Genomic DNA, 14,407 nt, shown 5'->3' with positions numbered 1-14,407 from the left:
AAGTGTTAAGGGAAAATATTAAATTGATCAATCGATGATCGCTCGGGACTATAAGAGCTTGGAATCAGAAAATAGAGCCAAATTTCGTAAATTCAATTTCGTTCTGATTCAGAAGGGACAGAAGATCGATGCATTCGTCCATAATCGATTTTTTGGCCTTTGAACCCTTCGTCATGCCGGCAAGATTTATGTATTTAAGATGTCTTTTTTTTGTATTTTTAAGATGCCAATACCGGTATACCGCATTATATTGGCGGCTAATTAAAAGATACTCCGCGAGAGATCCATATTTAGGGACGGACCATTATTTTCTTGGAGGGGGAAATAAAAAATTTTTCTCTGCAAACTTTTTTTTTTAGTTTATGCTCCTCTGCAAACATTTTTTTTCGAAATTCTTACTATTTTTTGTTATACATATCGTGTTTGCAAACAATTTATTTTGTCTTCCCAGGCCCTGCAAACAATTTTTTTCAATATTTTTCATCCCCCCCCCCCCCCCCCCTCCAAAAAAATAATGGTCCGTCCCTTAATAGCTGATGTGATATCGGAACCTAGGGGTGGTTGGGTAGCAACCGCGCGAAATATACCAAGCTATTGCCGCCGTTGCCCCATACTTATACATAGGAAACAGTGTGTACCCTATGCAGAAACCTACGAAAAATTGAAAAGAACCTCTTGTAATTTGAATGCTGCCGAACAATTTGAGGAAACATGTAGAAAAGGCAAAAGGAAGCGTCTTTTGTTTTCAATATTGGCGCCGTATAGCGACTTCCGTTTCCTGACGTTTCAGGTTTCCGTTTCAGTGACTTCAGTTCGGTGCTCGTACGTAGAAATTCGTTTATATTGTAATACGTTAACATAAAGGAATTTATTAAACTGATATTCCACTAATATATAAAGGTCAGATACTGAACTGACGTAAGACTGATCTTGAGATAAAAACTGAGATATATAAAAAAAACCACAGCTAAAATTATACTTCCGTAACAATTTTGTACTTTCACCCCTGGCCGCTTGGTCCCATTTTCCTGACACTAATCTATCCATTTAGAAACAACAAAAATGTAGAGTGTTTTTATTTTATTTTAGATGGGGACGACTCAGTTCGGTGTTTCCAGTGTAGGTATTCAGTTCTCAGCCAATGGGAATATTTTTTGAGCGAACTAAGATCTAACATAATAATGATGATTATTTTTCTTGGGTGATTTTGCAGCGTCCTTTATAGACTACGAGCAGTCCCTATTTTTTCGCAGAGTCCGTCGAGCTTGAAGCGAAATTTTTTTTCGAAGAGTTCGTCGAGCTTATAGCGAAAAAATTACGCGCGGGGGGAGGAGGCGGGGCAAGGCGAGAAGCGAAAAAAAATTTCGCTTCAAGCTCGACGGACTCTGCGAAAAAATAGGGACTGCTCGTAGTCTACGTCCTTTACGAGCAAATGTTTATAGCTACAATTTCTCAATGTCGCTCGCGCTTCGTGCTCTGATAGTGTGAGCTCGAATTGTAGGGAAGTCTAGTTTGCAGCACTTGAAGAATTTTGATTCTCCAGAAGTTAATACGCACCAGGCTCTGGGAAGTATCTCTCTAACAAAAAATGTCCAACTGGGGTTGATTTCGAAGACAAGGGAGTAGAGAAAGGTTACTTGAATTGTAGCTAATTGTAGTGAACAACAGCTACAAGTTATCAAAATGGGCCCGCGAAAAAAGTTCTTCGGACTACCGTAAATGATCCAATAAACGCCCACTCTCAAATAAACGCCTCGTATCTAATAAACGCCTCCCCTAAAGTGCAAAGTTTGTATTAGACGCCCCTTTCTAATAAACGCCCCGTGTCTAATAGACGCCCCCCTCCAAGAATCATCTCAAAAACCAAGGGAATGCTCCATAGAGTAAAATCACTCAATTAAGTTAGATTTTTGCTTGATTCGGCATCGAAGAGGCCAACAACGCCAACATGGTTTACCCTGATGACGGTAAAAACGTCGATATCGAACTATGAACATCATCTCTAGGTTTTGCATTAGCGCAGATTAGATTAGTCTCCTACTCACCAACTCTGTTATGTATCTTACTCCACTAAAAAACTACTCACATCCTATTTGTTTTGTTGACGGTGTTACTGTTAAATTGAAATAAACGCCTCTCTCTAATAAACGCCTCATATCTATTTAACGCCTCCCCTCATGGACGGCGGAGCCGAGGTGGCTAGGGGGGGGGGGAATTTCCGAAAAAATAAAGACTTACTAAGAGAAGAGTCTTTTAAGCCCCCCCCCCAAACTTCAAGTCACTAGTCAGCCCCCCCCCCCCCCAGTTAGAAAAATGCTCCGCCGTCCCTGTTCCTAGTACCCCAAATATTTAATAGACGCCCGGGCGTTTATTAGATCAGTTACGGTACATGCGCACGCGGCTAATGGAAGCGCGCGCGTTAAAACTCTTTGATCATTATGATCTGTATGATGTCATCTCAGTTAGTTCTTTATCTGCGTTTCATTCCGAAACTGCACGTAATATTTTCGTTGAGACTTTAGCACATAATTATGGCCGGGAAAGTAATGAAAAAGCGAAAAAAGAAGCACAGTAAAAAATCAACACGCCGGTAAGGATAATATGATCGATCGATTGTGACTTGTTAATTGTTTAATCTGTAATTATTAATTTCTTCCTGTAATTGCACACAGTCTGTGAGGAAATGACCAGAAATCTACTAATGAATAAATTTTTCTCACCAGGGATGAAGAAAAACCCAGTGCGGTAGACACATCAGAAAAGCGTAGCTCCATTTTTGATCGCTATCAGAGGGTCTTTGTGGAGAGTGTTCGTGAGCCCTCCATGTCACTTCCAGATGAGGAAAGCTTGTCAGTAGAAGGTCAAAATAACATTTTAATTTAATCATAGCATTAATTTATCAAATTTATTTGGGAAATTTACTCTCCTGATCAGTGAAGAACGTTCTCGTGATTGGCAAGAGCTAATTGTTATTATATTTATTACATTTTCTGTTTTAAAAAAATAGAACACTATTTCAGGGACTGTTTCATATTCTTTATATTATTCTATAGTATTGCATTTGTCGGTTTTTAAAATGTTTTTAAAATGAATGGATAAGACGGAAAAATATTCCTCTCGAGGCTTTTTCAGCGCTTACCATCACCAATTTCAAGTTTCGTTGCATTCTTCACCGTCCGTCACACGATTGTTTTCCTTGTATACCACAGCTTGTTACAAGTTTCCCGCATTTTCACTGTCGCTTGCAAGTTTTCCCGCGCTTACCATGACAGCGCCGAGTACAATTTTTCCCGCGCCTAACACCGTCGAGAATAAGTTTCCAGCGTTTGCACTGTCGTTTACAAATTCCCTCGTTTACCAGCGTCAAGCAAAAGTTTTCACGCGCTTACAACTGTCGGATACAAGTTTCCCGCGTTTGAGCTGTCGTTTACATGCTTCGGGCGCGCTTTCCCACGTCAAGTACAATTTTTACCGCGCTTCTCACCTTAGGCTACAGTTTTTCTCGCCCACCTTACACCACAAGATCAAAGACACTCCTAGTTTTTGTCTTAGAACATTCAAAAGAACAGTGCTCTTAAATGTAAAAACTTCTCTTCATCGTAATTACATAATCCCGACTTTTTTTAAACTTTAAAATCACTTAATTACGAGCGATTATTCTTTTCTTAATTTCAGACGGAATGCCAAAAATGCATATGCCATCCGATTCTGAGTTCGACTTTCTTCCTGCGGCTGGACAATTGAAGCTAACGGAGATTCAGAAAGCGCAGATAAAACGAGAACGCGAAAATATGATGGAGGAGCTAAATACTGTGCTTGCGAGGGTACGCTTGGCTATGGGGGAGTATTCCACGGCGGAGGTCGAGCTTGAAATTTCTGAAAGCCCTGATCCAGAATATGAAGCAGAAGAAGAGGAACGAAAGAAGCAAGAAAGGAAAATGAAGAGAAAGGAAAGGAGAGCAAAGAGAAAGTTAAAACGACAAGAGGAAAAAGGAGAAGAACGCAAAGGAGAGGATATGTTAGAAAAAGCTATAGCTACAGACCAAGCTACGACTTTAGAAAAACAGGAGAAAGGAGATGGAAAAATAGGAGAATCGTCCGAATCAGAGGAAGATTCAAATGTCTCGAGTGATGAAGAAGACGAAGACATCGACGAAAAGGAAGATGAGGCAGATGAGAAGAAAACAACAGAAGAAACCTGGACGATGCCTGGTGGAGAAGTCAAACGCAAAATCTCACAGAAGATGTTAATAAGAGTAAGCTATTATAGCATATAAAAGGGGCTATGTCACGCAATTTTAGGCAACTTTCGGCACTTGCCAACTGGTCATAGAATTAACTGAAATATCACAACAACGGCTTAAAACTGTAGAATAACTCAAAAGAAGCACAGAAGGGCCAAACAGGGGCATGGATGGGCAAAATTCGAGAAGATTAAAACGGATTGCGCTCAGGTGAACTTGAAAAACGTCGGTCCGACTTTGTCATGTCATGTCATCATGTCAGGTCAGGTCAATGCTCGAACATCATCCTTGTTTGTTTATGTGGCCGTCATTTTTCCAATAATTTTTGCCAATTTGAAGTTTACAGCTATTAAAGTTTTTTATTTGAGCCGTATGGCTCATAAAAACACAGCTGAACTACAATTTCAAAAGCAAGAATCTAATCATGATTTTTTTCCTCCATTGCCGCTAGCACATTATATTTAGTAAGGGCACCCACCCGTATTCGCCAATACTCATGTGTAATCCTGAGTAAAGAAAAACACTTTGAGGGTAAAGTGTCTTTTTCAGTAGGGTGAAAAACATTTAGTATTTTAGTACAAAAACGCGGCTTCCGAAAAGGATCTGAGACGAGTGGGGAAAAACCGACTGGGATTGAGGAGAGAGGAAAACGAGAGGAGAAAGAGACTGTTAAAAGGCTGCAGTATAGTTTTAATAATATAAACTGGCGACCAGGCTTCTAAGGTTCAAGTTCAACGATGGACAGACGCTATCCCCCCCTCCCCCCACCACCATCACTACCACTACCAACACCACCATCGCCTTTCCATACCACTGTCTGTTAACCGGGCTCTCTTTGTAAATCCACAGCGCTCAAAACGCCGGCGAGTTCTCAAACTGATTACGTCTTACCTGGAGCTTTGTGTCGAAAGAGAAGACATCATGCGACAGATGCAGTCCTGGATAGAATCGACAGTTGACGAAGAGCTGATAAAGCCTGCGCGGGTTTTTCTTTTCAGCCCAGACCTCCTTTTGGACGATCTGCCGCTCGGATTGGCATCAGAAATGCAAACCCTTGGCACTGCATTGGTGCGACTGAAAGGCATAGCTGACTCGCTAGGGATTGGGGAGAGTAAAATTAAAGATGAATCCTTAGATGAGAGTTCCGATAAACCGCTGCAGGCAAAACCTCGTGGGCCTCGAAAGGCGGTTTACAGCGGTACGTAACAAAATCTCATTTTGGTGTTCTTGAGAAACTTTAGGAAACAGTCACTGACACATACCTTATAGGAAATTTACGCTTCATGAAATTAACGCGAATTTCAAAAATTCGCGTTAATTTAAATGGCGTTAATTTTTGTTAATGTTAATTCTAATCTCCTATATAGCTAGTAAAAAGCATTATTTCATTATTATTTCATCAGGGTGGAAATCTACCGATATCATTAAAAGTGCGAAAAAGTAATAAAATTGGCGAATAGGTCTTCTCGTACATGAAATGCACCTAGCACATCAAGTTGGAGACAATTTAAATTGTTGTAGAAGGAAGAAGGGAGCCATAACAATTTTTAGGTGTTTTTCCAGTCCACAAGGACAAAACTTGAAAAAATCAGCCTGATGTTTTCAAGTTGAGATCTAAAGTTCCTGATGGCATCACAATAAAATGACTTGTTTATCGCTTCAGTACACTTGCATGGTGCTTTTTAACAAAATTGGACCACTATTCGTAGTCTCCATATGTCTTTTTGCTCTTGAATTTTTAAAGTGAAGCTAGTGACTGTGTCCCTTTAATTTTAGTTGGACAAAAATCGAATACCAGAATAATTTAAATCCCATTGCGTTTTTTTTTTCTACCCTTTCAGTGGATGAGCTGGATAATGGCGATAACTGGGTCCAAGCAGAAATTGACGTGGAGACGATTATGGGACAAGCAATTGCAACGATTCCTGTTCGAAAGATTCGCATCAATCTCGAAAACGCCAAAAAACAGTTTATGTTAATGACTCAGTTGATGAGAAAAAGAAACGACAACATTCGCCAGGTTAGGAGCTGAGTATAAATTTGTCCCAGGGGAGGAGGAAGGGGTACTCAAAATATTTTACTGGAAGACTCCGCTAAATTAACTAAATTTAATAAAATTAAATTAACTAAATTTAAACTAAAACTAAATTTCTAACATAGTGTTTGATTTTGCTGGGCTATTTCTTGTAGCTATATTGGAGTTTGCCCCCGCAGCGGAGTTTTGAGAAGTTTGCCCCCGCAGACCAAAAATTCTAGGTGCGGCCCTTCCCCCAAGTGCTATAGTTAGCTGACTCAATTTCGTTAATCATTTATTTTTAGCTGGACGGAAAAGTTGTAGACCTTGAGGGCGAACTGGTTAAAACAAAAAGGCACAACGACGAGCTAAGGAAAAACAACAAAAAAGCTAAAGTAAAGACAGAGAGACTTCAACACCAGAATGAAGACCTACAAAATAACATGGTTGGTAAATCAAGCGTGAGGAAACAATTTCCCGCGAATGCAATGAAAAATGTACAATTATCATAATCCGCAAGATAACTGAAGGTGCTTGAAATTGAAATTCTCTACTAGAATAACGTTCTCGAAAGACAGAATGGAAATTTAATTTATTTAATGTATTTCCTTTTACAAAATAGCGTAAAATTCCGGTTATAAGCCCTGTGCTTATAATTATACTTAACTTCGTAAGGGGTTTTGAGTGGGCTTAAAAACGTAGTGGGTTATATCCGGGGCAGCTTATAAGCGGAACAAATAAAAAACGTCTCGAAACGAACCACGGCAGTGTTAAACAAAACACGTTTTTAAGTTAACAAGTCACCTGATAAATTAAATTTTTTCCTGTTCAGTACTGTCATCCAGCATGTATTTTTTTCCAGGTAGATGGGCCTTTAACCAGGGGGACTTTTAAGCGGCAGCGGGGCTTATAACCGGAATTTTACGGTAGTGTAATTAAAGTTTAAAACTGAATGCATTTATTGTGTCATTTTGACAGAAAGAGCAACAAAAGATGATTAATGAACTCAACGAAAAGCTAGATGAATACAAGAGAAAGGAATCTTACGGGTTATATCGGAGTAGCAGTGAATCGATGGCCAGTTTGAAAGACAGCCGAGAGAGCATGTCAGTTGTGAGCCTTGTGGATAAACCATCACAGCATCTCGCTCCAACAGGAGAAAAAGTCGTAATGAAGACACCCAAGTCATCCAAAGTTCAAATTGCTGTTGCGAGCGATTCCAAAAGTGATTCCACGAGCGAAGAAGCGGCAAAACCCGCGCCTTCTAACCAGTCCAGCGAAGAAAGCAATAAAGAGATAGCTCAGTTAAAAGAAAGCTTGGAAAGAGTGCAGGAGGAGCTGAAGATTGAGAAAGAAAAATCCGTGGCGTTCGAGCAGGAATTCGCGACATTGCAAACGGATAAAGTGAAAGTGGAACAGGAAAGAAGCGAGCTTGAAATACAACTTGAGGATGTTAAACGGGAAAATGAACGAGCAGTCGAGGAGTTATTACAAAAGTTAGAAGATATGGAAAGGGAAAACAAAAGGTAATATGACAGGTTATAATTTTCTCCCCGTGAGCTATAAAAGCGAGCCTGAAACGCTAGCGAGCAAAAATGGTGCCGAGCCGAAGTGAGCTCACTACTGCCGCTCCCCAGCCCTCTTGCAATCGCCCTCGTTTCGTATATAGTCGCTTTACTATCCGAAAGATGAACTGGTAGTATGCAGCCCGTCACAGTGACTGCCACACTTCCATTGACTCTATTTAAAGCTCGTTCAAATTTTCCTGAGGGTTTATGCCAAGCTTTCTCTCGTTTTATGTACCTCTTGCCAAATCCAACCCGTACTTCAACTGCGCTGATGATCCGAACCAGTTCATCCCCAAATTCTCGTTCTTTACTGGTCCTCTTCTTATTCCAACTAAAACCCAAAACATGCATGTAATACTTAGTTTGTTGAAGGTTTGTCGCTGACTGTGTTTTGATGTTATTTTTTCAAGACGTTTTGGCTATTGCTTAAGCCTTCATCAGTTAAAAAATCAAAGCTTTCAAACGCGATTTAAAAAAATAGCAGCACGTTAGCGCGCGCTTTAAAAATAACGTGTAAAAGTTTGAAACAAAAGAAAACGTGGCGCGAAACTCATGCGCGTGACAAGGACTTGTAAACCTCTGGGATTACAGCATGGTCGTTCCCAGAGTGCGTATCCTTTATGGACAACCAGGCTTCCAAAAAGAGTCGCTTGTGGTAATTTCGCTCATGTCCAACTACATTGACGGCATTGAAATCCATGTGGTGATTATTTTCATGTACATGACAGGAGATCTTTGAGTCATGGTCGAACATGGCCACTGCTCGTTTGTGTTCCGCAATCCGGGTCTTTAATGGTCGCTCCGTTTGACCGTAGTATACAAAGTTACAGTTGGTGCAATTGATTTTGTAAACTACGCCAGATCTTGGGCGGTCAACATCATTTTGAGCCTTTGGGCGCGGAAACAAACTGTTTACAGTTTTTAGCGGTTTGTAGGCGACTTTGATCTCTTGTTGTCTCAAAATGCGGCCAATCTTTTCGGAAATGCCTTGAACATAGGGGAGTACCACGAAGCCATTAGTTGGTAAATCTGCTGGTGGTTTTGTCAGTGATCTCTCACACTTGTTAATAAAAGATGGTGGATAGTTGTTCTCGCGCAACACCGACTTCACTCGTTTTTTTTCTTTTCGTTTCCCTTCTTGTGTTGAAGGAATGTTCTTTGCCCTTCGTAGCAGTGTGCAAACTACAGATCTCTTATGACACACAGGGTGATGAGAATTGAAGTCAAGGTATCGGTCTGTATGTGTTGACTTCCTGTAGACATTCACCTCAATTCGTGTGCCACTCCTTGTTGTGATAGTATCCAAAAAGGGTAGTCCCTGCTCCGTGGTGTCCTCAAGTTCAACAGTGAATTGTATACTGGGATTTATGGAGTTCAGATTGCACCAACTGTAACTTTGTATACTACGGTCAAACGGAGCGACCATTAAAGACCCGGATTGCGGAACACAAACGAGCAGTGGCCATGTTCGACCATGACTCAAAGATCTCCTGTCATGTACATGAAAATAATCACCACATGGATTTCAATGCCGTCAATGTAGTTGGACATGAGCGAAATTACCACAAGCGACTCTTTTTGGAAGCCTGGTTGTCCATAAAGGATACGCACTCTGGGAACGACCATGCTGTAATCCCAGAGGTTTACAAGTCCTTGTCACGCGCATGAGTTTCGCGCCACGTTTTCTTTTGTTTCAAACTTTTACACGTTATTTTTAAAGCGCGCGCTAACGTGCTGCTATTTTTTTAAATCGCGTGTGAAAGCTTTGATTTTTTAACTGATGAAGGCTTAAGCAATAGCCGAAACGTCTTGAAAAAATAACATCAAAACACAGTCAGCGACAAACCTTCAACAAACTATGTCTTCCCCTGACTACAATTACACTATTTTCAAATGCATATAATACTGTTACTAAGCAATTTCCACTTGACTAATAAAAGTTATTCGCATTTGCTTTGGTTTTGCTTTTCTATGCTTAATGGCTGGTTTAAGGTGATTCCGCGGTATTGCATTGCGCATCCTTTCTGCGCATAAGTTTTCGCGTCATTTAGCGCGCGCACGAGCGTGCGCGCACACAGAACACTACGAGATTCCCTTCAGGCTAAGCTCGGTAGGGAAATAAATGGTCGTTTTCCCTTGAACGAGCACGGTGACCCCCATTTTTTAATGCATTAATTTAAATGTCAAACTGTTGTCTACAATATATCGCGATTTAAAAAAAAGTTTAAAACTCTACATTGAGATATTTTAATTTTAATGCCGTAAAAAACACGTTTTTAGGTAGTGCCGATAACGTGCGCACGGAGCAAAATCTTAAATTTCTTTCATTATCTTAATTCCTGTACAATAAGAATAGTTTTTAATATAAGATAAAAGTCCTTTTTGTTGAACTAGACTAGTTCTTTAATGCAAAATGATTTTTTTCTGGAAACAATAGCGATCCCCATTTAGATAACTAGGGTTCCTAATATATATCTCGCGGGTCGTATATTTAAGAGCTATATTCGGAGAGTTTGGAGAACTGAAAGACATTCGGAAATAATCGAATTTTTTTCATTTCGCCAAAACATTGCTTTAGGTGAACTTATTCGAGGAAAAATAGTTTTAAGTTTCAGCGTTTTATTTTACAGGCGAAATTTCAAAAGTTTGAAGTGTTTGAAATTTGGATGCAAATGGCCGTTTTCGCCGCTTTGAAGAATCAAATTTTCACACTTCTTTGTGAAAACATCGGAGGCGTTAAAACTATCCTATTAAAACGAAACTTGGCACAAATATTATATTACCCTTACACTTTAAAGTCGTGTAATAATTTTCTCAAATTGTTATTTGTAGCTTTTGAACTGGGCGTATTAATTCAGTCGCCATTTGTGTTTCACCGACGAAGGACAAAATAAGGCCAACTTTGACTACTGTAAATGGCCACTGGTATATATCATTTGGTCAAAATATTTACATGTTTAGAAACCTTTGTTATTGGTCTTTACACCAGAAAAGTTTCAGCTCTGGGAATCCAATATTTCTCCGTCAGTAAAATAAAATGTCATGGCATATTAGCGAGTTGGATTTTATGCAAATTACAAGGTTAAAATGCATTTCGGCAATGAAATCACTAACAAGAATAAACCATTCACCGCTACTTATCCTTGTTTATGCTGCTGAGCATTTGCTGACGATATCACTTCAACTTCCAGTGTCCCGTTGAGTCCTTTGACGAAATATATCAAGTGATGATGAACTTGTATGAGCTAAACCAACGGCCACCACTTTGTCAATAAACTCGACAACAGGAAATTTGATATATCCACGAATTGACATCTGTGCGGCGCTGATTTCCCGGTTTTCATCGCTCCCTTTAGACGTATTTTGAAAACATGGTAAACTATGCACTCCAAGCTGCAAACTTATCAGTTTTTTATCGATACATTGACGACTTCCAGGAGAATTATTTGTTTAGGAATGAGTGAGCGGAGAAATGGGACTGACCTTTGAATTGACCCCCGCGCCGTCACGTTACTTCCTTCTGTCACGCGCGGAATTAAAAATGTAAAAATTGAAAAAGCGACATATCACATACACAATACTTCTTTTAAAAAGATCATAACATTACACTTTTCTAGATTGCGAAAAAATAGGATAGCCTATTTATTAGGATTTTCACCGTTAAACAATTACAATGTTTTTTACATACATCAGAAAGTGAAATAAATATAAACTTAAATCAATGTTGTGACTATCTTCTGTATCTCACTTAGCTTCACTTTGACTCACTTCTGCTTTCGAAGAAGTATTTATTACCTTCATAGGTCGTGTTGAGTCGGAAAATACATAAAATTCATGTCTGTTGCTTCAAATATATATTTCCAGTCTTACTGTCCTATTTCCCTTTTCACATTTGGCCAGATTTTTTTTTCATTCGCATTTGTCAGCAATGTTCAGAGCCCTACAAGGTGTGAAAAAGAAACCCGCGCGTTCGATTTTTTATTCAAAACATGCTAAACAAATAATAGGCCCCTAGGCCCGGGCCTATAACTTTTTCGACCTGTTCGTATTTTGAAAATTTACGATAAAAAAGAGAGCATTTTGCAACGTTTCTTACAGGGCCGTACCTAGCTTTTTTTGTCTGCGGGGGCAAACTCCAAAATAGCCACAAGAAATAGCCCAACAAAATCAAACACTATGTTGGAAATTTAGTTTTCCTGTCGGGGGCAAACTAGGGAGCCTTCTACATACGCAAAATCGCATGCGCCGGAATGAGTGAAAATTGGCGCAATTCCTTTTTATAAAATTTTATAGTCTAGTTGCTGTAAAATACATATCAGCACAAAATGAAGGAGAAGGCATTTTCGAGATTCTCTGTGGACCTCCTCCGCCCCGACCAACGTCTCGCAAATGAGCACTTAAGATTGACCAGTCCTACAACTATTCAACTATAAGCGCCCCCATTCTAATAAGCGCTCTCATTTTTTCAAGTGTCCCTATTCCAATAAGCGCCCCATTCTAATAAGCGACCCTATTCTGATAAGAGCCCTCATTTCTATAAGCGCCCCCGTTCTAATAAGCACCCCCATTCTTATTCTTTGGAATATCCCGCTTGTCACGTGGTATCCCACTTGTCACTTGCTAAAGGCTCGTTTGTATACCGAGAAAATACAAGTGACTCGTGAGATATTCCATAGTATACACCTGATTGAAGAAACGTTGACCCGTGAAAAGCCTAAACGATAAACGATGCGACCCAAATGTTTACTGGGAAATCGGAAAAAGTAATCGTCTTCTGTGACAGAATGAACATAACCATACGACAGGTTGCATAAATCATGCTTTTATAGAAAAATTGAAAATATTACCTTGATTATAAATAAATGGAATACTACTAAGCTTACCAATGCTTTCTACCCATAATCCCATTCGGTCTTATCGTTCATAGTTTAAGCTTTTTACGTGTCAATGTTTCTTCAATCAGGTATATCACTCAAAAGCGTTGCATAGCTAGTGTGAACATCTACCGTTCCGTACCGTACCGTATATATTTACTGCTAAAATGAACAATTATTTTAAACAATTTATTACTGTCATATAGTTTCTGTTATTGGTAGTTATTTTAATATTTATTAAAGTTTTGTTTTGAACATTTGGTCGTTTTTCAAAAAAAAAATAAGCGCCCTGTCGTAAAATAGTTTTATATACATATAAAAAAATTTAGGGCAAAGAACTACATGCCCATATCATTTATCTGTAATAAAATAATTTCATATACATATAAAAAATTTAGGGCGAAAAACTACACACCATGCCTATTTACCCCTGCTGGCGCGGACAGGGCTATCATATTTACGTGTTGCATCACAAAAATGGACGTTAGATTAACGGTTTAAACATGGAGTAAGAGTTTGTAACCTGATAGAGGCATATCAAGAAATAGTCTGCGTGGCATATCAAGAAATAGTCTGCGTGACGACACTAAAAACGGCTGCGAGGGAGACTAATCAAGAAATGAATTCCTTAATGTTTTCACACCTTGTAGGGCTCTGAACATTGCTGACAAATGCGAATGAAAAAAAAAAATCTGGCCAAATGTGAAACGGGAAATAGGACAGTAAGACTGAAAATATATATTTGAAGCAACAGACATGAATTTTATGTATTTTCCGACTCAACACGACCAATGAAGGTAGTAAATACTTCTTCGAAAGCAGAAGTGAGTCGAAGTGAAGCTAAGTGAGGTACAGAAGATAATCACAACATTGATTTAAGTTTATATTCTTTTTACTTTCAGATGTATTTAAAACACATTGTAATTGTTTAACGGTGAAAATCCTAATAAATAGGCTATCCTATTTTTTCGCAATCTAGAAAAGTGTAATGTTATGATCTTTTTAAAAGAAGTATTGTGTATGTGATATGTCGCTTTTTCAATTTTTACATTTTTAATTCCGCGCGTGACAGAAGGAAGTAGTAACGTGACGGCGCGGGGGTCAATCCAAAGGTCAGTCCCATTTCTCCGCTCACTCATTCCTAAACAAATAATTCTCCTGGAAGTTGTCAATGTATCGATAAAAAACTGATAAGTTTGCAGCTTGGAGTGCATAGTTTACCATGTTTTCAAAATACGTCTAAAGGGAGCGATGAAAACCGGGAAATCAGCGCCGCACAGATGTCAATTCGTGGATATATCAAATTTCCTGTTGTCGAGTTTATTGACAAGTGGTGGCCGTTGGTTTAGCTCATACAAGTTCATCATCACTTGATATATTTCGTCAAAGGACTCAACGGGACACTGGAAGTTGAAGTGATATCGTCAGCAAATGCTCAGCAGCATAAACAAGGATAAGTAGCGGTGAATGGTTTATTCTTGTTAGTGATTTCATTGCCGAAATGCATTTTAACCTTGTAATTTGCATAAAATCCAACTCGCTAATATGCCATGACATTTTATTTTACTGACGGAGAAATATTGGATTCCCAGAGCTGAAACTTTTCTGGTGTAAAGACCAATAACAAAGGTTTCTAAACATGTAAATATTTTGACCAAATGATATATACCAGTGGCCATTTACAGTAGTCAAAGTTGGCCTTATTTT

The 14,407-nt window shown here is 39.2% G+C and overlaps 1 protein-coding gene across 1 annotated transcript in view; it reads left to right on the top strand.

Moving 5' to 3' along the window:
* Positions 1-2,470: 2,470 nt before the first annotated feature.
* The window catches only part of LOC144630193 (uncharacterized), a 29,551-nt gene continuing 17,614 nt past the window's right edge, over positions 2,471-14,407 (top strand). The window contains exons 1-7 of the mRNA XM_078488511.1: positions 2,471-2,590; positions 2,724-2,860; positions 3,676-4,256; positions 5,094-5,442; positions 6,086-6,264; positions 6,564-6,704; positions 7,237-7,784. Coding sequence (XP_078344637.1) covers positions 2,532-2,590; positions 2,724-2,860; positions 3,676-4,256; positions 5,094-5,442; positions 6,086-6,264; positions 6,564-6,704; positions 7,237-7,784 — 1,994 coding nt within the window. The 5' untranslated portion in view covers positions 2,471-2,531. The remainder of the gene's footprint in view (positions 2,591-2,723; positions 2,861-3,675; positions 4,257-5,093; positions 5,443-6,085; positions 6,265-6,563; positions 6,705-7,236; positions 7,785-14,407) is intronic.

The sequence above is a fragment of the Oculina patagonica genome, chromosome 11 (genome assembly GCF_052425735.1).
Source record: "Oculina patagonica isolate OP01 chromosome 11, crgOcupat, whole genome shotgun sequence".
NCBI classification, from domain to species: domain Eukaryota; kingdom Metazoa; phylum Cnidaria; class Anthozoa; order Scleractinia; family Oculinidae; genus Oculina; species Oculina patagonica.
The sequence above is the reverse complement of the archived record's forward strand: the minus strand, read 5'-3'. Positions and strand labels throughout refer to the sequence as shown.